General features: G+C 36.0%; 1 protein-coding gene across 5 annotated transcripts in view; it reads right to left on the reverse strand.

The window, feature by feature from the left end:
- The window catches only part of SMARCA2 (SWI/SNF related, matrix associated, actin dependent regulator of chromatin, subfamily a, member 2), a 123,926-nt gene that overhangs the window by 50,653 nt on the left and 46,818 nt on the right, over nucleotides 1–26,455 (reverse strand). For all 5 annotated transcript variants that reach the window (XM_067316534.1, XM_067316531.1, XM_067316533.1 and 2 more), the window contains 14 exons: nucleotides 25,346–25,476; nucleotides 25,077–25,137; nucleotides 22,867–22,967; nucleotides 22,438–22,585; nucleotides 18,888–19,051; nucleotides 17,043–17,109; nucleotides 16,367–16,477; nucleotides 14,137–14,379; nucleotides 13,740–13,853; nucleotides 11,131–11,238; nucleotides 8,534–8,620; nucleotides 7,567–7,613; nucleotides 3,476–3,642; nucleotides 958–1,121 (listed from right to left, as the gene is read on the reverse strand). In XM_067316534.1, coding sequence (XP_067172635.1) covers nucleotides 958–1,121; nucleotides 3,476–3,642; nucleotides 7,567–7,613; nucleotides 8,534–8,620; nucleotides 11,131–11,238; nucleotides 13,740–13,853; nucleotides 14,137–14,379; nucleotides 16,367–16,477; nucleotides 17,043–17,109; nucleotides 18,888–19,051; nucleotides 22,438–22,585; nucleotides 22,867–22,967; nucleotides 25,077–25,137; nucleotides 25,346–25,476 — 1,713 coding nt within the window. The remainder of the gene's footprint in view (nucleotides 1–957; nucleotides 1,122–3,475; nucleotides 3,643–7,566; nucleotides 7,614–8,533; nucleotides 8,621–11,130; nucleotides 11,239–13,739; nucleotides 13,854–14,136; nucleotides 14,380–16,366; nucleotides 16,478–17,042; nucleotides 17,110–18,887; nucleotides 19,052–22,437; nucleotides 22,586–22,866; nucleotides 22,968–25,076; nucleotides 25,138–25,345; nucleotides 25,477–26,455) is intronic.

Below are 26,455 nucleotides of genomic sequence, written 5' to 3' on the forward strand. Positions count from 1 at the left end.
CCACAAAATATTCTGTAATTTTTACTATAAGGATTTATTGCTATCCAGCTGTTGAATATGCAGTACACTGCATTAAAAGGTCTGTAAAAGTAACCTAAAGATAACCTAAAATAAAAAGAATGAAGTGCCTTCTGAGCTGATTTTAAAACCCACAAATATAATTGCTCCAAATTTCTTAAGTCTGATTTTATCCTGGTCATCATGGCACCTATGGGAGTGCTGTCTTAGAAGTTCTATATAAAACGCCTTTTAGTCTCACTTCCTTTAGCTTTGCATGTGGCAACTGACTATCATGTGCTTTGCATATATTTCCACAATAACTGAAAGCACATGTACAGCCATGTACTTCCACAGATATATAAAAAAAAAAAGAAAGAAAAAAAAAAGAACGGATTAAAACACTATGTGACAAAGACAGACTGCAATTACCTATTTTGTCTTTTTTGGCAAAGTCCAAGTGGTTTGATATCTTCTTTGCCTGGTGATCATATCCTGTACTCACTACTATCCACCTACAGCAACACTGCAAGTACAGTGTTTCAGGCCAAGACTGCTACACAAGTACTGTCACTGAGTTCTTAAGATAGGCAGTGCTCTCCATAGCCATTACTAAAATACTGCAACCTATTGAAGGCTCCAAATGGGGAGCTACTTAGTAGTACCCTAAAATTAAAGGATAAATACAGTTATACCAATGAAGCAGGTCTACAAAGCTGTAACTAAGGATTTCATTAGACTCAGGTTAAATACATACAGAGACACAAAATTACTTCACTGTTTCCAAGAAAAACTTTGCTGGATTGCAGCAGTTTGCCTTACTAACGTCTCTCAAAGCAGCACTTTATAATATACTTGGATCTGTTCCTTTCACCTCAGTCTACCTCCACCTAAGAAGCAGCCCAGAAGAGCACCATGAATTCATTGCATATTATATGAAGCTAAGTAAATAAAGATAACCTGGTGAGGATTCCAGTCACTATCAAAGATTATAACAGTGTCAGCAGCCTGGAGATTCAGGCCTAGGCCTCCAGCCCTTGTACTCAGCAAGAAGATGAAGTATTGTGACCCTGGTTCATTAAACTTCTTCAGCAGAGCAGCTCGATCCTCTGATTTTGTTGTACCTGAGAAGAAATTAAAAGCAAGATATAACAAATATGTTAACTGAAATAATCTGAACACAAAGTCAGTTATTAAAGGTACATTTGGAAGGGAAATTTTAGCTCACTTGTTCTTTGCCACTGCAGCCGTATTTTCCATAATACAGAATAAAACACTGACTATACATGTTTTGGTCAACTATCACGCCTGAGAGAAGGGCTCCTAAACGTTTCTTTTAAGAGCACTTGACATTTCAAAAGTGGACTTTAAAAAGATAAAAACATCTGTTATCCACAATTCTCTGACTCACACAAATTTCAACAGAAGTTACTACCACACACACAGTAGAGCTCCAATTTTGATTAAGGCCTTCTGGCCACTAGAGCATCTAAATATTTCTTAAAAGTATATATAGATTTACCAAAACATACTTCTTAGCCTTAAGAGTCATAATTAATATGAAAGAATTATTGAAATGTCTTATCTTAAGGGCAAAGAGGCACCGTGAGCAAGGAAGGGAAGGCAAGAAATTCAACTGTGGCAGAAACTTAGAGTTCTAAGCAAAAACAAAGTACAGCGTACTCTGGCAACTGGATGAATTTGAGGTACTTTGACAACAGTTAATATGGATCAGTCCAGTCTGGTCTGCTGCTTGCCTTAACTTTTTACATTTCTGTCTGTAAGTGAAGGCCATCAAAAGTTTGATATATTTTTTCAGGTATCCATATGCATGCAATGCAGAAAATGAAGTTCCAGTATTAGACAGCCAAACTGCTGATCCACAAAAACCTAGCCCTCTAAAAAACACATGGCTTGGGTAGAAAACATGTTATGTGAGAAGACAGTTAGATAAAATCTACATATTGATTAGATTCCAGCATGGAGGGTATGCATCATCACAGAAGTGGAAAAGAAGAAAGAAAGGTTCATAACCTCATGAATTATTTGCAAAACATTCACAAAAACAAGGAGCTGTATTTACCATATTGTGGATTGCCACAAATATTCTAGAACAAGAAAGAATTCTTTCTAAAATACATATATGTAAGGTAATTTAAAACATTTAAAATGTAATTTTATTCAGCTTTAATGGGGCAGTAAATCAGCTGCAGGCCAAAGGTGCAAAGAAGGTTTTGTAGCATGGTACTATGTGTTTCATTCAGCTCTGAAAAGACTTCCTGTAACATAGCAAGACAGTTCATATGTGTCTCAGTTTCATTACCCCATTTTACATTTAAGGATAATGGCGTCTGATGGTTACGTTCATTAATATTTGTAAAGGACAAGAATACTGCTCAGCATTAAATTTTCTTCCAAATAAAGCATGAAGCAAAGAGCTAAATTAAAATGCTCTAACAAGAACCATCAAATAAATGTCAAATAAAATGAGTTTAAGATCTATTTATTCATGCTGTTCTTTATGTTTTCCTTAAATCATTGCTTTTCTACTAGAAGGATATTCTGGCAAAATGCTGCTTGTACTGTACAATATCGTAATGTTTGAGGTAAATACAGTAAGTAAAAATAATCAATATTTAAGATTAGTACTAGACAGAGACCATTAGCATGGAGGAAGGCTGAGATGGAAACTTCTTTCAAGCCAGTTTAACCTTCAGATGAGATATGCAATTTTTAGTTGCATATTTTTGCATTTAGTTCTTTTTCTTTTTTATATCCCTCCATTATTTTTCTAAACCATCTTTCCATTCAAAGATAATAATAATAAAAAGCTTCCTGTGAAATTTAGGCAAAAATCTATAGGCTTTACCTGTCACTGAAATACAGTTATCTTGTGGAGAATAGCAATGGGACTTTAAAAAGATAAGAATGCATTAATTCTTCTGGAATCTAGCAAAAACACTGGCATTAACATCTGTAGTCAGAAGAATATTGTCAATATTGCTTGAAAAAGAAGTGATCTGTCCACAAATACCAGATCTCTAGAATATCTGCATTCCAGGATACAGACCTGAGTGTGCACCAAGACAGTTCCTATACCATGAGTTTACAGGTTAAACAGAATAAAGAAAAGACAAGATGATAGAGAAATAGTTAAAATCAACTCTACTGAGACAGGCCAAAAGCACACCCTAGTCAGTATCTTGTCTGTAGGAACTGAAAAAATTCTAGCAAGTTGCAACTTTAGGGTCTACAACTGTATCTTCATGACTGAAGCCCTAATAAATCTTCATGAGTTCTGACAGTCTTTTCCTTCATGAATTTGTCAAATCGTTTTTTGAATGTTTGTACTTTTGTATAATCACATGACAGCCCTCGTGAAGGTGCTAGGAAGAGAACCCAGGTCTCCCATTACCCAAACTAATGAAGTGTACTGCATTCTAACCTATTTTTTATCCTTTGTTTTCATTTAGCTTACCATCGAGACGCAGGTAAAGGAAATTTCGAAATGCAAAGTAGTCTTCCATAATGGTCATGAGTGATGTCATTTGACAGAAAAGAAGCACACGATGGTTAGTGGCTCGTAACTTTGGTAAAATACGATCAAGTAGCTCAAACTTCCCTGAGGCCCGATACAGTTCGGCTCTGTTGAAGAGAAAAAACACTGTAAATGCCACAATGAGCCTGCATTTAGAAGAGTTTTTAGTCATTACCATGTCAGAATATAAATAAAGGAAAATTAATTTATTTAAGGAAAACAAGACTATTAGCACTTTTCTCTTCTTAAAATTGTTTATGTTCATTAAAATAAGAAGGTAAAAACCCACATGAATTATTTGTTTTCTTTTCAGAAAGATTTTTTTTTAATATAAAAACCCTGTGGACTCTGAACTACACAGAATACCTTCCTTTTTGACACCAGCATTCTGTTTCATTATTTATCAAAACAAGCATTATTGCTGAAATAGATAAGCATTTTGTCAGTCAAGACATTCACCTGCTAGTTTTGCTTTCAACTGGTATTTATTGCAGCCATAAGCTGTATTCATCAGGTACACGTTAAAATCGACACCCTTCCCATTCAACTATTCTGCACGTGAAAGTGAAGTATTCAAAACTAGGCCAATACACAGAGATAATGGGTAAGTTTGACAGGGGGTGTACTCTATAATCACATACACTTAGCAGTCCAGCACTATGTTTAGCTGGTCTGATTACTACTCTTCTCTCCTCTGTGCTACGAATTGCAAAACAGACTCATAGCATTTAGGTTTAAGCCTTAATTGAGAAAAAGAATAAGAGTAACCAGGATGACTAAGTCAGCAAGACAGTTATATGCTTTAGAAAAATAAATTTCACATAACTTTTCTCTAATCCTGACCCTGTACCATGAAAATATAATTTATCATTAGCCACTGTATACTTAGTCCAAAAGATACATGGCCTTCTGATATGCATGCACAAGTACTCAGCAACTGGCAAAACTGTTTTAGAGATAGATGGTCTAGCACACCAGTAAGAAAAAAAAAAAAAGTGTCATTAATACTTCAAGAAGGAGGGAATCAGGTGGAAGATATACACAACCTTTCCATCCCTTATTCAAGCTAGAAAGAATCCATTTCTAGACAGTTGTACAAAGAAGTACCAAGAACAAATTGAACAAATTTAAGTCTATTTCTATTTTTATGGTATCTATGTTGTTTTAAAATAAGGGGAAAGTAACACATCAGTTAACCAACTTCTTTGCCTATTCTCCTTAGGGAGACAGAGGGTCATAAAACCTTCGCATAACATTTTTAGTACTGGTATCTCTTGCTTCAGGTATGTGTCCTGTGCCGCCTCTGCTTTCCTATAAAAGCACATAAAGGATAAAGTGATAGGGATTCTCCCTGAGTTTCTTCACAGACTGAAGCCCACAGTGCCAAGAAAATGCTGGGATAAGATGGTATAATACAAAGGCTGTCATTTGCCTCTGATCAGCAAGTAATCTAGATATGAGTACTCTTCAGGATTTTAAATGTCTTGCCATTACACCCTGTCACCCTGAGAACTTCTAACAGCGGGGAGACTGCTCAAGCAGACATCCTGATACCAACCAGTTTCTACTGAAAATCTGAAAAAACTTTTTTGACAAAGGAAAAGGAGTTTGTCTGTGCAGGTCAAGAGTTAAGAACAGTGTTGAGTTTGGAGACACAGAATGAGGGAGGCAAATATTTTTATAAAGCATTGAGAATGATATACGCACTCGGATTCAGGCTGGAAGAACACATTCTATTCTTGTTCAGAATGAGAAAATATCGGAACATTCTGCTAACTGAAATATTTTCTGAAACTTCAAAAGCAGGGAACAGTGAGACTGATCCTTAAATGGACAGGGTAGATAGGGAATAAGGCAGTAAAACATGGATGTGGATAAAATAATCATGGAAAAATTCCTCTAAAATAGTCATCTCACTTTAGCCAATGATATCCTGACAAGGCAATCTTCTATGCTTGTGTAAAGGACATTGGATGATGCTGGTGTTTCTGGTAATAGCAGTGTTCTGTCCTTTTTTCTTGGGATCTAATGTTAATTTTGCAGGAGTGCTTCTAAGGTAAAATTTTACACTTGTGTCTCACAATGTGTGCATTTTGGCAGAGACTAGCACAGTGAATATCCATTTCTCTTTATCAAAAAGGAAAAGAAACACCCACTTCATCCATCTTTCAGAGGTTGAGACCCAAAAACCAACCTCTGAATTCCCCTTTAATCTAATATAATAGGAATTATATAAATTAAATGTAATACAATGAATGTCTGAGCAGCAAACCTTAGTCAATTTTCAGAATGAGCAAATGATAAAAGTTGGCCTGTGTGAAATCCATCACAAGAGAGCCTTGCAGAGGAGAATTCTCAATTAGTACAGCTAGATATAATCAGCTGACCCAAAGAGCTGTGCAAAAGTAGCAAGAAAACTTTGAAAGGCTTTCAAATTTACTACATGGCACGTATTAAATGTTCAGAAGCTCATCTTTCAGGTTTTGTCTCATTGGTCTGGATTAGCAAAAGGATGGAGAGTTGTACATGACATTATATAGGCACATTATATAGGATAAAGGCACAATCATAGTTGTACAGAAACTGCTATCGAGAACTCCCACCTTATGTTTCAAGCATGAGAGCTTTCATTAAGATCTACTTTTACATATACTCTAATAGTCTTTTTAATGTCTACACCTTAGGGAAAAAGCAGGTGTTAAAAAAACTGAACAAATGACAGAAGACTTTTTGCTGAGAGATCTTAAAATCCAGCCATTGTTTATGAAAATGATTGACATTACTACATTACTTTGAACTATTAAGAACTGGGTATAAATATACACTGAAGTTTCATCTTAAGCATATTAATTACTTTTGATAACATTTAATCTAATTGTAACAAGTTGCTGGAGTAAATAAATATGTATTCCAGTTAAAAGTTACCCAGAAACCATTAAATAAGCAGAAGATTATTAATAGTTCACCAGTAAATAAATAATTTTGTTACGACAATGTTTATTTAAATTGCTCACAAAAGAGAGAAATTTACAGGTGAATAGGTATCATTAACTGAGAGTGTTTTAAGAAAACATTCTTCCACGTCATTACAACACCATATTAAGGCTTGTTGGAAATCAGTCCTAATACAGTATTTACAAAAGTTCTGAGAACAAAGAAACTGAAAAGGTTCCACTAGAGAAAGTTCGCTAGCACTTCACTAATTTGTAAAATAATAAAGGGAAAGAGGAGATGAAGGAAAATCGGGGAATGGCATTGTAAGAATTATAATAAAGAAATACGAAAAAAGAAAACACCAAGAACCTCTGCAATGAAGGCTGGATAACATTCTGTAGCTGGGCACAGGTGTTAAGCTTGTCCCTAATCTAGCATGTATTAGTGTACTTTTAGCAATAAATCAGTATTTTAAAAATAATAAACCTGCATATAACTCATATAATTTATCTTTATGTGGTGGGAAAGGAAGAAGAAAAAAGGCTTTTGCCACAATAAGGGAAAAACTTTCTGTAAAACCAGAAATACTTCTTCCATGTTCAGTCCAATTCCGAGAACGACATTTTCTGTGAAAAAGTATCCTATATACAAATCACTTGTCTGATGTTGATGAAAATCACTCAGAACCATCTTCCCAAGTTCTCCTAACCATTATCTGCTTTAGCTGAATGCTAATGCAAGACTCCTTCACATCAGTCAGAAAAACAACTTTTTTGCTCAGAAACTAGTAATGCAACATAGATCCAGCATCATTCAAAGGGAGAATCCAGATGATCCTCATTAACCCCAAGGATAATAACAGCATTAAGTTGCTAATTTAGAGGAAATATTCCTTCAAGTAAGAGGCACCCTCTTAGACTGGAGGACTATAGCAATAGCTTTAAATTGACTAGGATCCTTTTAAAATCCCATTTCTAGGACTGATTACATTTATTTTAGGAACTGCTTAAATTTGGTAGCATGTATCTTCTAGAAACAGTATGTGATATAGTAATTTCAACAGAACATATATAAACAAGAAGAAAAATAAGAGTTACCCATTGATGACACCATTTGAGTAGCCTAGATGTTCAGCAAAGGACTCCTGTAGAGTTATAAACAATAAACAGATTATTGGAGATAGACTATACAGTGGCCAATGATTACACATCCTTTCATCAGCTAAATACATGACTGTTGAGGTTTGAGTTCCATTACACTCACATCCTTGGAATCTGCCTTATAGCACTAGTGCTTTGCTTAACATTTTCCTGTATAATTTGAAATTCTTTGTTTACAGGAGTAACTTCTGTCAGCATGCATTTTACTAGATTAAAAATACTGTAGAACCTAATTAATTCATACTAATTACTGGAAGATCCATTTGCAAATTACTGAATTCCATGAATTAACATGTAACAGAACAAAAACTACAATGATAATATATCACAGGAGGTACTTGTCCATTTACTCATGAACTGTACATTTTATATACTTACAACACATTTCCAGATATATTCATGTATTTATAAACATTAGGTTCTAATGAGTAATGCTATACAGATAACACATTTTTGCTAAAAAAAAAAGTAGATATTCTAAAAGATCAGCAGTCTGCTAGTCAGCAAGATTCTACTACACAGAATTTTGAAATAATATCTCTCTTTCAAAAATTAGGTTTAAGTACAGGTTTATAACTATCAACAGGTAGTAGAAAGTTGCTCTGGAATATCTTAAATCCAAAAAGCCTCCCTTTCTAAAGATAGTGCCTCCAAAAGAATAAACGCTTTAAAAATAAACTCCAGATTAATAATAAAAATCTGGTGGCAGCTCCATTTCCTCCTTAACATAAAGGACTGAAATTAGTACATTTTTCAAATGCCTCATTTCCAGCACAAATGATATAGACAGAGATGTTCCCTGCCACATACAGAAATCACAACACTGGTTTTCTATTATGCTAGCCATCTTGAAAAAAAAAAAAAAAAAAAAAAAGATTCTTACAATTAAACATGGCAGTCTTACCTCAATGTGCTGAAACATGTATGGGTGGTTGCATATCTTTCTCAATTGCATGATAGTGTTCATAAGAGTCTTTGCCCCACCTTTTCCCTATGGGAATAAACAATGCAAATTCAATGAATCTACTTTCCTAGTTTACGAATGAAACTTTTGAAAGACATTTTTATATGAAGGCATAAAAATACTTCTGCAACAAACCAGAATACCAGAAGCTGTAAAATACAGTGCTGCTATTTGCTGTACAAATTCACCTAGCATGAGGATGATCCATAAAGAAAAAGAATATGTAGACCTGCTAAGTGCAAGGTATCTCATATCTATCGTAGTCATTGTGGGAAGAAGTGCAACTGCTGTCCTGCTTACTGCATATTTAAACAGCTTAGTATGAAGCCATACAAATTGCACTGGGTCTAAATACTGCTAGCAAGGAATAATACTAGCCAGATGCTTTTCAAATCTCCAGTATCTTCTCCTGGAGGTTAACTGAATACATGGGATTCTCTTTCCAGGACAAGTAAAACACAGGGCTCTAGTCAGCTAGAAATGACCACGCCACATGAGTCATCTTGATATTTAACAATGAATAATCTCAAAACTTACTCTATAATGAAGCCAATTTGGAAACAGGATAGACTTCGACAATAGTCAATTCAGATATAAGAAACCATGCCATCTTTAAAACAACAAACATTACTAGGTGTTTGACCAGTGTTCGCCAAAGTTAATAAGATATGGCATTACCAAACCTGAGTCTGCTAGTGGTAATTAGATTGCAACCATAAAGCTTAGTCTCTTTCAGGTGCCATTTTGATTTGTTGTAACTTTAGGAAATTGTAGTTAGAGCAGCTGCAATTTTCCAAGGTTACTGTATTTGACTCATTCAAATTTATTTTTAAAATCTCAGCCAACACAATTCAGCAATTTCTAAGAGTAAAACTAGGGAAAAATACACACATACATGACATACATTTTGTCATGTTATATGCTAGCAATATTTTATTCTTCTCTGCAAAGTACTGCCAAATCTTAACTTTTAGAGCAGGGTGTTTACATTTGAAGAGGGGAATCTACACATCTAAATCTTGTTTTTCTTTTCAAAATCCTTTCCAATATGCTCCAAAAGGCAGTTTGCATTTGTTCAAGGGAGAATTCCTAGAGCTTTGCTGCTTACTGAATTCTCACTAGTCTCAGCTGGTTCCAGGCCAGAGTTGCAGAATAACAGGATTTTTTCCTAAGACTGTAGTTGTTGCACAGTTGAAGCCAAAAGTGCTCAGCAGCCACCACCCCCCTCTGCTGGCACCAGGTAGCATGGATAAGAGAGCCTGATGAAGCAGATACAGAAAAGAAAAAAGCCTGAAAGAAAAGAAGGTGAGAGGATGGGAAAAATTTTACACCACTAGTTGGGGGAAGGAGGTGTCCCAAAGACAGCAGAGACAATTAGGTCTGATAAAGCAAAAAGCTGGCTGGTGGAGCAAGTACGGAAAAACAGAGAGGATTCTGAGGTAGTCAGTGAGAGGGAAAAGACCAGAAAGGGAGGCAAGTGGGAGACTGGGAGGCAAAATGAAATTTGGAGGGCAAAAAGAAGGAGAGCAAACTACAAAATCACATTAAAAATACAAGAAAAGAAAGTAAATTCATGTTTACAAAGTACTCAAACTATAGGGATGAGTGTGAAAGAATATCTGATGAGAAAAGTACTGGCTTTGACCAGAGTTTGAACAACCAACAGTAGATAAAACAGTTGACTGCACAAAATAAAGAGGTTAAAATAGATAAAGATTCTGAACAGGAAATGCCACCCATTGTAGCAATTCAGTCTGCAAAAGGATGGTGGAAAAATAGTTTTTGATTATGTTGTATCATTCATACAAACATAATGCAGCCATATTAAGGACCTAGCACAAACACAAGCTGTTACACACCAGCTGTTCTGCAGTGTCTGTATGTTCTTACTCTAAGAACTCTCACGGTGAATTCAGGCTACCTCAGAGTTATTGTAATGCTATATGTGTATACACAAATAATGTGATGAATGGCAACTTGTTTTCTCCATATTAACTTAATCAAGTACCAAAGTCCCACAGTCGTGTAATCAACATTTACTTTGGCATAATCTAACATCTGACTATTTGACTTTGAATGTTATTGTTCTCTTAAAAACCTTTTTATTAGCAGATCTTATAAGGATGTATGAAAGTAGGCAAAACGCCCTAGCTGGCTGAAACAAGATTTGTGCTTAATTAATAACTCTGAAAGACAAGATGAATAACCTCCACTAGACAGTGCTGCCGCAATCACAACTACTCAGGTTCCCTAATGGATTAAACTCAGGCAAGAGAAATGTTGCTTTTTCAAGCACTGTTTGTTCTCAGAAATGCATTGTAACTATAGTGAATACAAGCAATATTTTTTCCTTGGGAATACAGAGCAAAAATTGCCATTTTTTTAAAACAAAAAGAGTATCTGACAGACAAGATTCTTTTCCCATGAGAGATATCTGCAGTAAGAACTTACTTATTAATTTTATAGTACCGAAATCATACAGCTAACATGTAATCATATTGTATTGTTTCCCAGGTGTTCTAGTCTTCCCTTTTTACCTTCTTGTCTTTCTCAGAACCATCTGTGAGAAGGATTCCCTTGGCTTGCATGTGACGGTACAGGATCTTCTGAAGAGCTGACATGTCACATTTGATCACATATTCCACCTAGTGTAAAAAACAATACATAAACAAACTGTAAAATTTTCCATGATATAATAATGTTAGTAGGATCTAACTGCAAGTTCTTTACATCCAACAACAGTAAACAAAAAACAATGTATCTTTTATCTGTATCCTAACAGTGCCTTCGATTTCTGTGAGCAGCAACTCAGCAAGCACAGCAATGAGTAGCTCAAGAGATTATCTATGAGATTCACATTTACTAAAAGACATTTGGATTCTAAGAACATGACTGCAGATTCAGTGCTGTTTTGCCACACACAAATGTTTTACTTTTTATTTCTTTCTATAATTTTAACAAAATATTTTATGTTTAATGTTTAATTGAAAAGCTTAATATGTAATTAAAAAATCCCTGAATGTTTAATAACTTGTGAACTTGTATTATGCTTGCAAAACACTATAAAAACATCAGTCATCACTGTATAGCTCGCACAAAACAAATAAGCATCCCTTACAGAGCCTAATTAGCATTTTACTTACATATGTTGGGGTGCAAAAAATGCTGTTTTCCCAATTTCAACTAGAAATAACAGGAGTTAATGAAGTGGTGTATGACCCCCAGTTCAGTTCACCATCTTGTTCAGTTTGGTAAAACTATATTTGTTACAGCAGGTATTTATTGCACACCATCTTTAAATCCAGTAACATAAACATTTCATATCCCAATTTAACATATTGTTTTCTATTACCTAATTTCCAGATTACAGCAACTGTATCTTTAATAACTGAAGTAAAATAATCACATAATAAAGACATATTAATAGCTAGAAATCTTGACAGTGGTGCTTAAAAGAAACTGTCTAATGTTTAATAAACAAACTGAATAAAAATTATCAGGTTATTTTCTACACAGAAAGACAGGAGGATGAGCTCAGAGATAAGAGAAGTGAGTATTAATTTAATGGCTTCTTTATCAGGACTTTTCAGATCAGATGGAACTGATTAACAGGCTTAGGTCAACAAGTCCATATTCTAGTTTGGACTAATATTTTTTTCTAAGCAAGATATGGAAATGAATGAAACATGGCTCACTAAATAACTGTATGCAGCTTCTAAATTCTTTTCCTCCAATACCTATTAATGATTTATGAAATACAATGTCTCTAGTTGGCAGAAATTTGAATAGCAATAAAAATTTCAGTAGTATTTACAAATCTAAATAAGTTTCATTCTCAAATCAGTGCTGTATAGGAGGGTACCATGAATCTGACCTTTGAAAGGAACAGAAAGTCACAACAGTAATAATGTTCACAACATTATAAAGATGAGAATGAAATTAAATAATCAAGTCTATCCTTTAGATACTATCACTGAGTATTTGTACAAAGAGCTCTTTGTTCATCCAGCCAGTGTTAGTCAACTCATAAACTCGCAACAATTTCATTTTTGGAATGGTTTTACCCTAGTCGACTTCAACACCAAACATTTTCCAACCTGCCTTCAGATTTACTTTTTGATTTAGTTGCTGCTGTTTTTTTCGGAAGGGTGAAAGAAAAAGGAGATGTGGGATGGCACTACTGGAGCAAGTCCAGCGAAGGGCTACAAAGATGATTAGGGGACTGGAGCATCTCTCTTATGAGGGAAGGCTGAGAGAGCTGGGCCTGTTTAGCCTGGAGAAGAGAAGGCTGAGAGGGGATCTTATCAACGTGTACAAGTATCTGAAGGGAGGGTGTCGAGAGGATGGAGCCAGACTCTTTTCAGTGGTGCCCAGCGACAGGACGTGAGGCAACGGGCACAAACTGAAACACAGACACTTCCATCTTAACATGAGGAAAAACGTCTTCACTGTGAGGGTGACAGAGCACTGGAACAGGTTGCCCAGAGAGGTGGTGGAGTCTCCTTCTCTGGAGATATTCAAAATGCGCCTGGACGTGATCCTGTGCAATGTGCTCTAGGTGACCCTGCTTGAGCAGGGGGGTTGGACTAGATGATCTCCAGAGGTCCCTTCCAACCTCAGCGATTCTGTGATTGCAGAAGAGGATAGACTGGGGCAGGATGTGTTGCCCAAAGATTAAAAGCAGCGATATTTCAAATCAGAAGTGAATTTTATATTCTGAGATGCAGCCACTAGTTAAAATGTAGAATTTCAAAAGAACACTTCACACAACTCAAAACTCCTAGAATGTTAACCCAGGACCAAATTCTGTTTGCTTTATAATATCAAGTAGTCCTCTGGGAGTTTACGTGAAATAATTCAGGGGGCAAAGGTTCTACGCAGCACAAGCAGGAGAGGCAGAATCTAGCTCTCAGTATATAGCCAACTCAGTTACTTCTCAAAACCAAATACTATGGAAATAAGCTGAATGTCTTATATAAGCCATGCATGATGAGAAACAGAATTAAAAGCTGTAGGAGTGAAGAGGAAGCCTGAGACTGCAGAAACTGCAGGTCTCCAGGACTCCTCATTGGCCAGGAAAAGAAACATCATAATATGCTTTAAAAAAAAGTATTAAACCCTTTCCACAATTTCTCTCATTGCAAACCTTTTCTGGCAGTTGAGACTCAACCTCTTTCTTCAATCTTCTCAGCAAGAAGGGTCGAAGAACTTTGTGGAGACGACGGATGATCAGAATAGTCTCTTCCTCATTTAAGTCCACCTACAGAAGTGTATAAAAGTTACTACAAGACAACTCAGTGTATTATGTAATGTCTTGTCTCATATGAAAGACAAGCATTTGCAGTAATTATTTGTACAAACTGACTCAGTGCCAAAAAAGAGACACTTTAATTAAACTTTATAGACATTATAAAAGTAGCTTTTAGTTATGTTAACTCCCTAAGCACAAGGGAGAGTTCAAACACTACTCTTTCAGTGTAAACTCAGTTTTGTTTTTCACAATGTTTTTCTTTTCTGATGTTTTAAAAAAATTGCCACAGTACCCTTTCTCCAGTCATGGCAAATGGAGCATTGAACCACTGTTCAAATGTGCTACAGCTCTTGAAAATGGTTGGAAGGAGGAAGTTGAGAAGAGCCCAAAGTTCAGGCAATTTGTTCTGCAATGGAGTCCCAGTCAACAGTATCCGCCTAGGGGCCACATAGTGAGTGTTCAAGACCTGAGTCAGCTTGCAGTGATGGTTCTTCATTCGATGGCCTTCATCTACTATCATGTATTTCCATCGAATCTGCAAGAAGAAAAGTTGGTAAAGTTTGAGCAGGACAGACTCAGATTACTCCCAACATATTTAAAACAGGAACATTTGAAATGTGAAACATCTGTCATTCTCATTTACGAGTATCCAAGCATCAGTGGCCTCACAAGCAACAAAAATAGGAATAAAAATAGTTATGCAGAATCTGTAACTTGACTTGCAACAGTGAACAGCTGATTCCTCCCATTTCTGGGGAGGAATTCAGGTGACTGACTCTTCAAGGTCAGAATATGTTTTACTGGGGAAGAAAAAGAGCAGAAGAACTCCAAATAAATCTGTCTGAAACAAGAATATAGGCAAGAGGCAACAGCATTTTCCACACAAAATAACTATGTTCTCAAAATACAGCAACCCTGAACTTTGCTGTGTTTCAGCTAATCCCTACCTTTTAACTCAAGAATGAAGCAATATAATTAAGATCAACTCAGTCAGTGCATCTTCTTACATAAAGTTTCCAGTTCTTAATGGGACAGCTTAAACGCAGCCAGGGCAGATGCTGAAAGAACGCTGTCCGAGTTCCCTATCATTTTCTGTCGTATAACACAGATAGTCAACGTACGTGCCATTGGATGAACTGTATGGGTCACTGCTTGAGTCTAAGCACTTCAGTGACAGAGTTCTATAGCTTATTGTTTCTAGAAGCTTGCTGTCAGCTGTTCAGTTTTAATAGCATATACTGCCTCACTACCTTCTTTGCAAGAAGGCTGTCAAGCTTACAGGTGTTAAGCTTTCTGCACCTCTTGCTGCTTTACACACTCTCTCACTGAGACCCTCAGGGGCTAGCAAAAAGTGGACCAGATAAACAGCAGATAAGCATGTGTAATGTAACCAAAATAAAATTTCCCTCCCTTAGATGTTACGCATATACACGAACCTCAGGCAATGCAACTTAGGTATGTAAGTCAACCACATGCTAAGATCATGTCCTTCTAAGCCAGATAATATCTCTATTGTAGTTATGTGAAACATTTCAGTCACATGATGGGGTATGCATATGAACTACAGCACCATAATAAGGCTATGACATACTGACCATATGACTAGGAAGGCCTCAGTTTGTAGTCTTCAAGTACTTTCACACATGCTAACTAATCCCACTTCCAAGACAGGTTGCATGACACACTGCTGTGTGCTCCTACCTTTTAGCCAGGCTGGGCAAAAACTAGAAGGAAAGGAAAACTCTACAGTCTCAAACTGTTCTTAAGCATTCAGAATCATGCCAATAAAATGTATTCATACATTCAAATGTCTTTGTATCAGAGAGGGAAAAAAAAAAGAGAAATCTAAATATGCAATTGAATGTAAAGAAGTGAAAATGAAACCAAAGAGACAGTAAGACCACGTAGTTTCTCAGAACAGCAAAATACCTGCTTGGTCTGCTGTTTATATGAAATAGTATGACATATGTAATGAAATATAGTACTGAATAATTTTCAAATGAATTCATTATATCTGAGGCACCACTATTTACTGTCTAGACTGCGAATCCTTCAGAACTGGGTCCTGAGTAGTAAACTGTGATACCAAATTCATGATATATGTAACTATTTAGCTACTTGGAGAGAAACATCATGTAGCTGGAGAGGCTCTAATAAAAGTGAGCTTCAGGTTAGAAACAGAATGAAAAAAAAATTAGGGTCAGGACTGTAGATTAGGACAAATTCTATTATGCAGTAGGCAAAAAAAATTTTTTCCAAAGGCAGAGGGTTCTAATAACTGATAAAATTCCACTAGCCATATTCTGGAAAATCTTGATGTCTTCAGGGAGAAAAGCAGTGACTGAGAAGTCCAATTATGCACAGAGAAATGAAAAAATACATGAAAGGCTTAACTTTCATAGGAAGATAAAACAATAACACAGGACTTTTCTGTAAAACAAGAATATGCGTTTTGTGATCTGCATCATTTAATGATATCTCAAAGGTCTTCCTGTTAAGAGATGACAGACATTCATTATTACCTTAGCAAGAATATGTTTGTCCTTTATTATGTACTCATATGTAGTTAAAAGAACATTAAATTTTCCACTTCGAAGCTGAGGAACAAGTGAGCGGCGCATTGCAGGTGTACCCTAGAACAGAGAGGAAAGAACGAAATATATATATATATATATATATATATATATATATATATATATATATATACACACACACACACACATATATCTTTACAGTCATGAATTTGCAGACACAGAGCAAGTACACGAACCTACAGTATCATATACAATATACCGATATACCCCAGAGTGATTTCCCCCCCTGGATTCTGGACTGTTAAGCTCTTTTTACGTGGCAGTCTAGTCTCCTTAGTGATTACTTGGCCTTATCAGCACTACAGTAGCCAAACAGCGAAGTATTCAGCTATGTACAAAATGTGAAGTATTTATCATTTGTATTACTCTAGTTAGAAGCCCTGTAATGTGATAATTAACAGTTTTCTTCTGCATTTCATTATATGAAAGTAATTACAGTTTATTACAGTCATCATCTTAGGAAGATTAACTCTCACTGCTTAGTACATGATATAGATGACAAAACTTTACAAGCAAACAGCTTACAAACACCTATAGACACAGAGGAAAAGTAGGTTCTATTCTCATTCCTTCCACTTTACTCATATAAAAAAGCAAATCAAACCTTGTATGATATTTTCACCACAGAAGGAGCCCATTTGTCAAATTCATATGTCCAATTGGATAAGGTCCTATAGAGATTGTTAGGAAAAGTAATATATTTCATTATTTGCTCAGTATAAACACATTAAACTTTATGCATACACCATGTTTCCCAGTGGTTGCTGAATTTTCAATGCATTTCATGTAATCAACCCTCATAATTAACAGTATATTAAAAAGAAGTAATTTATATACTGTAACAAAATATCTGCATCTTTTAGAGGGGAAGAAACAGAAGAAAATGAGAAAAATGTCTTTCACCTCATAGGGTGAAAAAAAGGGGCCTTTTAACAACCAATTCAGAATATCACTTTACATACACCTTCATATTTTGGAGCATATTAAGGAGAAGAAAGATAACCCTGCACAGAAAGAGACTTGTATGTTATTTTATGCTACTTGTCTCCCGTGAGATGAGGTTGCAACTTTTCGGATACAGCCTCAACAGAATTTATTCATGTTCTGCTGTAATGATATGCTATTGCCACCCAGTGCCACTGTGCAGCTTTATTTTGCCACTGTGTTGCTTCTGCAGTATGATCACAACAAACACTTTTTAAAATGGCTAAGCTGGCTGCTAACAGGAAAGAGCAGCAGAAAATACCCTTTTCATTTTTAAACTCACTGAACCTGTGACAGCAGCAGTGACCTGTAATAATGTTGGTGGAGGGAGAGAGTAGGGAAAGAAGTATGTTATAATGTCTAAGGGACTTAAGTTTCAGCTGCTTTCTGTTAGAAACTTAAGAAAAAGCATTACAGATTACTTTAAAAAAAAAAAAGTTTTCCACTGTTCTCCTGTGAAATCTGTGACTTAATAACACTTCCCCTTTTTAACTTTGTTTTAGTTAATAGGGTTTCCCCAACCACTTCTTCTAACTCTAGAGCTCATCACTTTTATCCACACTATTAGGCATAGCTGTGGTATTTATGTTAGTTAGTCAGTAACTACTGTAGCAGAGCCAGAAGGCAGGATACCTCAAAAGAAATTATAATAAATGGCCATGAATAAATTATATTCCAATCGTACTGTGCATCTGCATGCTCTGCACAATTGGTTGATTGTAAGATTGGTAGATGAATTACCTAATTAAAAGGCCAGAGAACTTCTACACAAGTGTAAGACACTTACCATGTACACACAGAAATAAGCAAACAAACCCTCCAAACCCTGAATCTGTTTTACTCTGCCTGACAGCATCCATTTAAAACATAGCATTTCAAATAGCTAAAATCCCCATCTTGCCTTCAGAGAAAGGAAAAGACATTAGAAGAAAGTACAAAAGAAGTGGCATCTTGGAAAACCAAGGAAAAGGAAAAAGGAGCAACATGACAAATAATCATATTTCTACATCAAGGGCTAGTTACACAGTACTTAAAAGATTATCCAACATTGTTAAAGCATGATTACTTAATGTTTGATGGGGGCACTTTTAAAAGAACTAAAAAATAGATTTTTAATATCACACTTAAAGTTCAATAGAGAAAATTGTAGGCATGTAACATGAAAGAAATATGATTACTCTCTTGTGGTTTATGTGTGGACTAAGTAACGGTAAATACATGACACAGTTCGTCAAAAGAGTGGTCAGTGAAACTAATGGAATCAAGTGCTTTTATCAGCCACCTGGTCACCCTTCCAATGCCAGACAATCAGCTGGGAAGTAATGATCAAAGAAAACACAGAATACAGGCACAGTGCAATCCCACCGTGCACCTCTTGTCATTTAGTGAAAAACAAATGTGTGTTGCTAATAAGCCAATCTGCAATGCTTAGAATGATAATAACAGAATGAGATTTTTTACTTACGAAAGGGGAACAATAATGAGATAGGGGCCATTGAGTCTTTTGTGCTCCATCAGATAAGTAATGAGTGCAATAGTCTGTATGGTTTTTCCTAGCCCCATTTCATCAGCTAAAATTCCATTCAAATTGTTATTATAGAGTGAAACCATCCATTCCAGTCCCTGGAGCTGAAATGAAGAATAATAATTTCAGTTATTTAAAACCCACACAAGTAATTAATACCAGTATGACAGAAACAAGCTTCTCATGCCCCTGCCTACTTAGATGTTGTATTTCCTTCAAAAGTAATACGTGCATGGGGATCTGTACATTCCATAACACCCCCCTGCTACCTCTCCCCACCAAAAAACAAGCAAACAAACAAACAAAAAAAAACAACTACCATCCCTAAAGAAAACACAAAGTAATTTCTAATAACTGCTACATGAAAATCACTACTCCTGTTTAGGGACAGTAGAGCCCACAATATGAAGTCAGATTTTATAAGTGGAGAAGGGTACTATACACAAACCAACACAGACACTGATACTTAAGGTTGCTTAACATTTGTCATTACAAGAGTCTGTTCTTTAATTTAAATACTGTCAAATTTAAAACTTATTGGATATAATTCATGCCATTTATCTGCCTCAGCCAAAACCTTCCAAAAAAACCAAACCTTTCAGGTCTCTGCAACACATGTAAGCCTCTCACGTTTGGCTCCACCTTACACTCCCCAACTGTAAAACTGGTACCATGAACCTCCGTTTAGTGTTTGTTGTCCATAACTCCATGTGTCAGAGAAGATATCCTCTGTCCAACTATACCTCGTGTATAAAATCCCAGAGCTGAAAAGAAGCTAGAGCACTGTAGCCAAGGAATGTGTACATAGCTGGGCTACATAGTCAAAGAAGTACTGCTAGAAAGCACACTCCCTCTATTGCATTCTAGCACTGAGACTATTCCCTTGTAACACAGCTTGCTACACATGTACTTATGAAGTTACCCACAGAAGTACAATCTAGGGTACATTTCTGCTTCTAAGATCCAGGTGTTTAGTGGGTCTCATGCCCACTATCTAGCTCGTGGAGACAGAAGTAAATTAAGAGGTCTGATAAAGTCCAGCTAAGAAGTAGAGGAGAAACACTACATGTCTGAAGTAAGCATCTGTTGTCCCTATGACAGGATACCCCAAACAACATTGCCAATTTTACAGGCTTCATGTATATGCTGGCTGACTTATATTTAGGTACTAAATTCTCTGAAAACCATTTTTATTGATCTCAGGGCACTAAGAGCTGCAGAACTTGTTCTACAAATGTCCCACTTACAAATTAGCTGTAGAACTGAGAATAGGGAAACCACCCCTTCTGTGCCATCAAACTTTCTCCACTGACAAGTTCCAGCATGAAGGAAAGGATGGTCTGATCAAACTCAACAGTAAGAAACACAGAAGAGCAGGAAAAAGAGAAGTGGAGAAGAAGAGAGCAGATAAAATCTACAGGACAGGGAAGGACATAAGAGTCAAGGGAAAGTCATAGAACAAAGTCTCCTACAGAACATTCTTGCAAGAACCAAAACCAAGCCTCAACACTTCTGTCATAAAGCTCCTTATGAAAGCGTGCCCCTTAACTCTAGTGGTAGCATTCAGTTCTACTGATTCAGTTGCTAGAGATTGCACTGAGAAGCTAAAGGACCTGATCCAGTTGGTAATCATTGTGACTGTCTGTAACTCCACAGTCTGAATTATTTTTCTTTTTGGCATACCAGGGAAAAAGCACTGCAAAACAAATATCTGCATAAATGAAGAGTATTTCTGGGTTGCAAAAGTAATTACAGTTTAGAAAGTAAAGGAATTACCATAACATTAATTTCCTCTCCACAAGCACATTAAGCCTAGAGGGCCATCAAATTAATGTTGCATCCAAAGGACACTGACTTTATTTAGTGCATCAAATAAACCTTCCCAGACAATGAATCAGGATTATGCAATAAACAAGACTGCTGACTGCCTCTATTAGATCCCTCTTCTTTTGGTGCACAAGCTGGACAATGTATTGACAATGAGGCAGCAAAAATGAAGAGGGCCTTATAGTTGAGAATGTGACATAGTTCTCTGAATGATTGAATCCTATTTTGTCTTAGCCGTAGAGCTCCTCAATGACACCAGAAAAATTATTTAATCTAATATTTTGGAATTGGTCACTGAATAAAACATTCCCTTTTTGGTAAGGGCTCAAAGACAGACATGTAGAAGTGTTAAGGATCCACAAGAGAATTCAAATTCAGATGGAGTTTTGCTAAGAACACAGGACAATTCAGTTTGGAATGGACCTCAGGAAGTCTCTAGTCCAAACCTGTGCCCAAAGCAGGGTCAGCCATAAGGCGAGACCAAGTTGCTCAGGGCTTTATCCAGTCAGAGCTTGAAAATATCCAATGATAGAGACGGTACAACTTCTGAGTCCCTGAGGCTGTCCTACCAGGAAAAAAGGTTTTCTTCTATATCCAGTTTGATCCTTGTCCTCCCACTGTGCATCGCTGTGAAGAGCCTGATATAAAAATTTTGAAGTGCTTTGAAAAAGAGAAATCAGCTTAACTCTTGAATTTTAAGTGATTTAAACAAGCTACTGTAATAGAAGGCAGAGCTGAAGGGCACAGTAAGCAGCAGCTGTAATCATAACACTCTGCATGATTAAGAAACACTCCTTCTTCTATTTCTCTACGAGTACAAATAGATATGTATCTTTATATTACCTTGGTGAAAAAGTATTACTTTTTTTTTTTTCATGTGGAAATAGAAATAATTTAGTGGCCTGACTGGAGAAAAGACACTGAAAAGTTGCAGATCCCAGTGGCTTCCTAGAAAGCTATCGAATAGCAGAAGTGTTGAAAGCAGGTACCAAGGACATTTTCAGTGATGCATGAATTTAGCTTATGTCAGAAGACAAAAGTTCTTAGCTGCTAAATATACTGCATGCCTGTAAAGAGCACAAGACATCAGCCTTCACAGGAAAAAATGTTTTCTTAATTTCTGAATTTTTTCTGTCAGCGTACTGAAATACTAGGATTTTAATTCAAAAAATAAAATCCTAAAAGTTTAAACACAGGAAGAAATACATTACTAAGAAACCCCCAGAAATGAAAACAATAAGCAAAATTGAAATATTAGGTCAAAAAGAAGGACAGCAAAAACAAAACAATTGGTCTGCAATGAAAAAATTGCTACAGGTATAGGTAGAAAGTTGATAGTATTATTCAAGTGGTATGAACTAATGTTATCAATGATAACATTTCTACATAAGCATCATCATTTTATCCATATAATCCCTGATTTCTAACCTAATAGAGACTTTGTATTTCTCAAAAAATTTTTCAGTTTGTCATAGGTTTTGACATACCATACTGAAATGTGTAGCATAATGTAAGTTTCAGATATTTAAATATTTAAATATTTTAGTATGCTTTACTCAATGAAAGGCACATTATGCAGAAGCTTAACATTACTACACAACAGACAGCTCTACAACAGGAGTTTTTTGCAAATTTTTAAGTTAATTCCAACCAGATTTCTCACCTGATAATGTTTTAGTGTGCCATTAATAAGAAGAGAAGACTGCTTCTCCACCCTTTCTGTGATCGCATGAGCAACAGTGTAGTAGGACTGAGACCCTCTAGCACTATATTGCATACTGTATTCATCATCCACATCTTGTTTGGCTGTCCTGGAAAGCACACAAAGAACTAAGGTAAATTCCCACAAACAGGTATTTTTTGAGTACAGTTCACATATAACTGGAAATCCCCAGCTGTGGTGAGTGCGCCCAGAGCATGGAAGCTTAAGTAGTACACAGCTAGTACTAAATGATCATATTCCTTCTCCTGCAGATGTTCATGTCAGAGGAGCTACTACAACTCATTGAGATGTACAGCAAACTATTTTGGGGGAACCCTATTATAAGAAATCATAATTCCTAACAAAAAGCAGAACCTAAAGACCACTCACTCAATGATTTGCTTAGCATCTTTCTCAGAAACTTCTTCACTGTTAGGATCCAGAAGTATCTTCTCATCTGCTTCTAACCTGCTTGATTCTTCTTCATCATCCTACAAAGACAGAAAAAGAACAGGAGCACTGGAAAGTGCAACATCTTCCTAAATCATACTTTCAACTAGCATTCATGTATTTATTGGTAGCTTTCATTAGTCAATGCTTTACAATAACAGGGACCAGAACCAGAAAGTTCAGCTGACACCTATCCTGCAACAAAATCGCACTGCAACACAACAAAATGATATTTTTTCATACAGATTAACAAACTGGAAGTGACAATGTTTTGGAAGGAAAAAGAAAGTATTTTCTCTTTTAATGGTTTCATTTTAAAAAACCTTATTCTGTCTGTCCTGTTCATGGAAAGGATTTCAATACGGTGCATAAGTTTGTATCATATGCTAGATGTGTACTACTTTAATACAACTTAAAAAACTGCCATGAGCTGCTGTTTTAGTTTTTTGATTTATTAACTTTTTGGAAACAGATTACATCTTTATTTTCTTTTAAATCGTTTAATTCACCTTCTGGCTACAGTTGCAATGTATGACAGGTGGATAAATTTTGCATTTTATTGAGGGCTCTTCAACAGCACCTGAACCATTTGAAGAAAAGGGTACTGTTCAACAACATAAATTCTCATCAATAAAGCAGAACAAAATAGTGCTTTGACTTCTGCAGGTGCATTCTTGTCATAATGATTTCCCCAGCTCTAAAGAACACCAATGCTAAAAAATTTTTACTAAATATGCAGGCACGTCTCTTTTGACATTTCTCTGAGAATATCACAGGACGTGGTCCAAATCTGACAGGTATCATGCTTCACCCCCACCTCAACAGTGAGTGCCTTGCAGGATTACATCAACAGGGATTAGTCCTACACTCAGTATCTGAATTCTACTTCTAGTTCTACCATTAGCCTGTTGATTGAACATCGCTCTTCTCTACTCCTCAGTCTTTCTCTCCTTTAGAAAGTATGCTGCTGAGAAATGCTCTGTCAGTATTGATTATTCACAGTATCTAATATTACGACCCTACAGGGTCAGTATCTTAGTGTTTTACAATATTTTTATTAGCTTAAGATTCTTTTTAGAACTTCTGTAACAAAAGTATTTAAATCATTATAAAATACTGAATCAAATAAGCCTATGTTTAACAGTTTGAGCATAAGGACCTGACATAATTCCTAACATTTTAATTAACATAATATATAACAACAACTCTGTTATTCAGAACAGCCAATGAAACTTTCAGTACATAAACACATCCTACAGTCTTGAGAGCTTCCACCACCAACAACATCTCTAAAATGTTTTACTTGTTTAATTTAAAATTCAAGGTTATGCAAAATGAACACATACTGGTTTATGTCTCTATGTTCAAAGGTAAGCCAAGACTCAATAAGCACATTCATGCCCTAAAGGACATCTAACACGCTGTGATACAAGTGGACAAATGAATGTACCTAAGTAGGTCTTACTGCATTGGCCTATTTCACACCCCCTCTTCCCTGAAATCTCCTGTCTCCACTGAAGAATTATTAAGAAAAAAAAAAAAAGCCAAAATACCCTGAAAGCTCTCAAAAACTGGCATGCACTTGGGCAAATTAGGGCCTCAGTACATGTTTTCTAACACATGATCCTGATGAACTTCTGGAATTTCTAAAACCACTTGAGTCAGGATTACACCACAATCAATAAAATTTGTCTTATCTAAATGGGCAATGCTTCAATTCTAAGACTAACAAAGTAGTGTTTTCTGTAGAAAAGTATTAAATAGTGTATACAAGAGGCTTCCAAAGGATTAAAGATGTTAACTTTCTTCAGCACAAAGCCACTATATGTCGTCTCCTGGCAACACAGGAGCCTGTTTATATACTCTGGGTCATGATTATTAATGACCAGAGCAAAACCTTTTCTCTTCCTCACCCAGGTTATCAGTCAGGTATTTGCAACATATATAAAGGGCAACTGCTATGAACTGAACAATGTGACAAAAAACCTTTTTTTTCCTGTTGGCATTATACTTAAAATGATTAGACACTTGCTACTGCTTTTCTTTCCTTCCTTATGAAAAAGAGGAAAATGTCACATGGGATAAGAATTTGGTTTTTACTGAACTATTTGTTTGACACAAAAGGTTTTTTTTAAAAAGAGGACACATACCTCCTCCTCATACTCAGAGCCACTTTCATCTTCACTGTCTGACCTGGGAGCAACTTCATAGCTGTACAGAGAAGATGGAAAGTATATGAATTAGGGATACAAAAGAAGGTAGTAGGTTCAATACAATTCCTACTCTGTTTACATGTAATAAATTAAAAGGAGAATGGAATAGGTGAAAAAGGAAGAAGAAAAACAAGAGCAAAACCCATGAAAAATACTAATGCAAGCTAAAAAAAAAAAAGCCACTTACATGTATGCTAGCTACTTACCCAGGGTTCATTTCCAGCCAAGCATCCAGCTGACTTGCTTTTGGTGCTTCTGGTCCAAGAAGAACTTTGCCAGTTTCAGTATGAGTCACTTTGACTGGAAGGTCACTCATTTGACTGCTCTCATCTATGGGCTACAAATTCAAATGATATGCTACAGTATAAGATTATTGAGCTTTTATGTTTGTCATATGTAATAAAAAGAGCTAATAGCACCTGAAAAATTTACAAATCTGAACAAGCAGTGAAGTTTCATTATTAGCAACCACAGCTTCCTGCATGGCTACCAAGCCAACACTGAGTCACAGTTTTTCTACGTGTAACATAGCTCTATATGTGATATCCACACATATATCACAGTATTACAGACAAATGAATGAGAGTAGAGTGGAACAGAAGCAGCTGTTGGCTTCTCTGAAAGAGGACAGAAAGTATATTATGCTTATTGTCATTTAATATATGTTGTTTATATGAATGGAGATCTATAACAAAAAGCATACATCAAACTTATGGCATTTTTCCTCCTTCACGGATGGAGAAATGCATCTGTAACACTTTAACTAACTTTTTAAGTAAAGAAGCCTTTTTAAAGATTAGCTGTCCCAATGTCTTCATTTAAACTGGTAAGTACCTGCAATAAGAAGTCTCTTTACAAATTCAGGTGCTCTAACAAAATCAGAGCAGTGTAATTATTTTTCTGTTACCTCTCTGGCCTGTTTAATCATGGATTTTCTACTTTAAAAACCTTTCGACTACTACTACTGCTGCTGCTACCACTACTAAAGAACCTTTTCATAATATATATGAACACAAAATTGAAAAAATAATTCTGAGGAGTTGTAAAGATGGTTACCTACTGATAGGGAGAATAAAACTTATTTCTTTAACTTCATAATTTATGAAAAGGGAGTATGTGTGCATTTTCCAGGTGCAACTGTAACTATATTAAATGTTTTGCTATACCTCTTTCACTACATCAGCAAAGGTATCACTTGAAAGTGTAAGACCAGAAGAAAAATAATAAACACATTTTTAAAGCCTTTCTATAAAAATAAAACTGAATAGAAAAAGGGCATAACAGGACAGATCTTTAGGAGGCAGCATATGCTCTCT

Source organism: Apteryx mantelli, chromosome Z, assembly GCF_036417845.1.
Source record: "Apteryx mantelli isolate bAptMan1 chromosome Z, bAptMan1.hap1, whole genome shotgun sequence".
Taxonomy (NCBI): Eukaryota; Metazoa; Chordata; class Aves; order Apterygiformes; family Apterygidae; genus Apteryx; species Apteryx mantelli.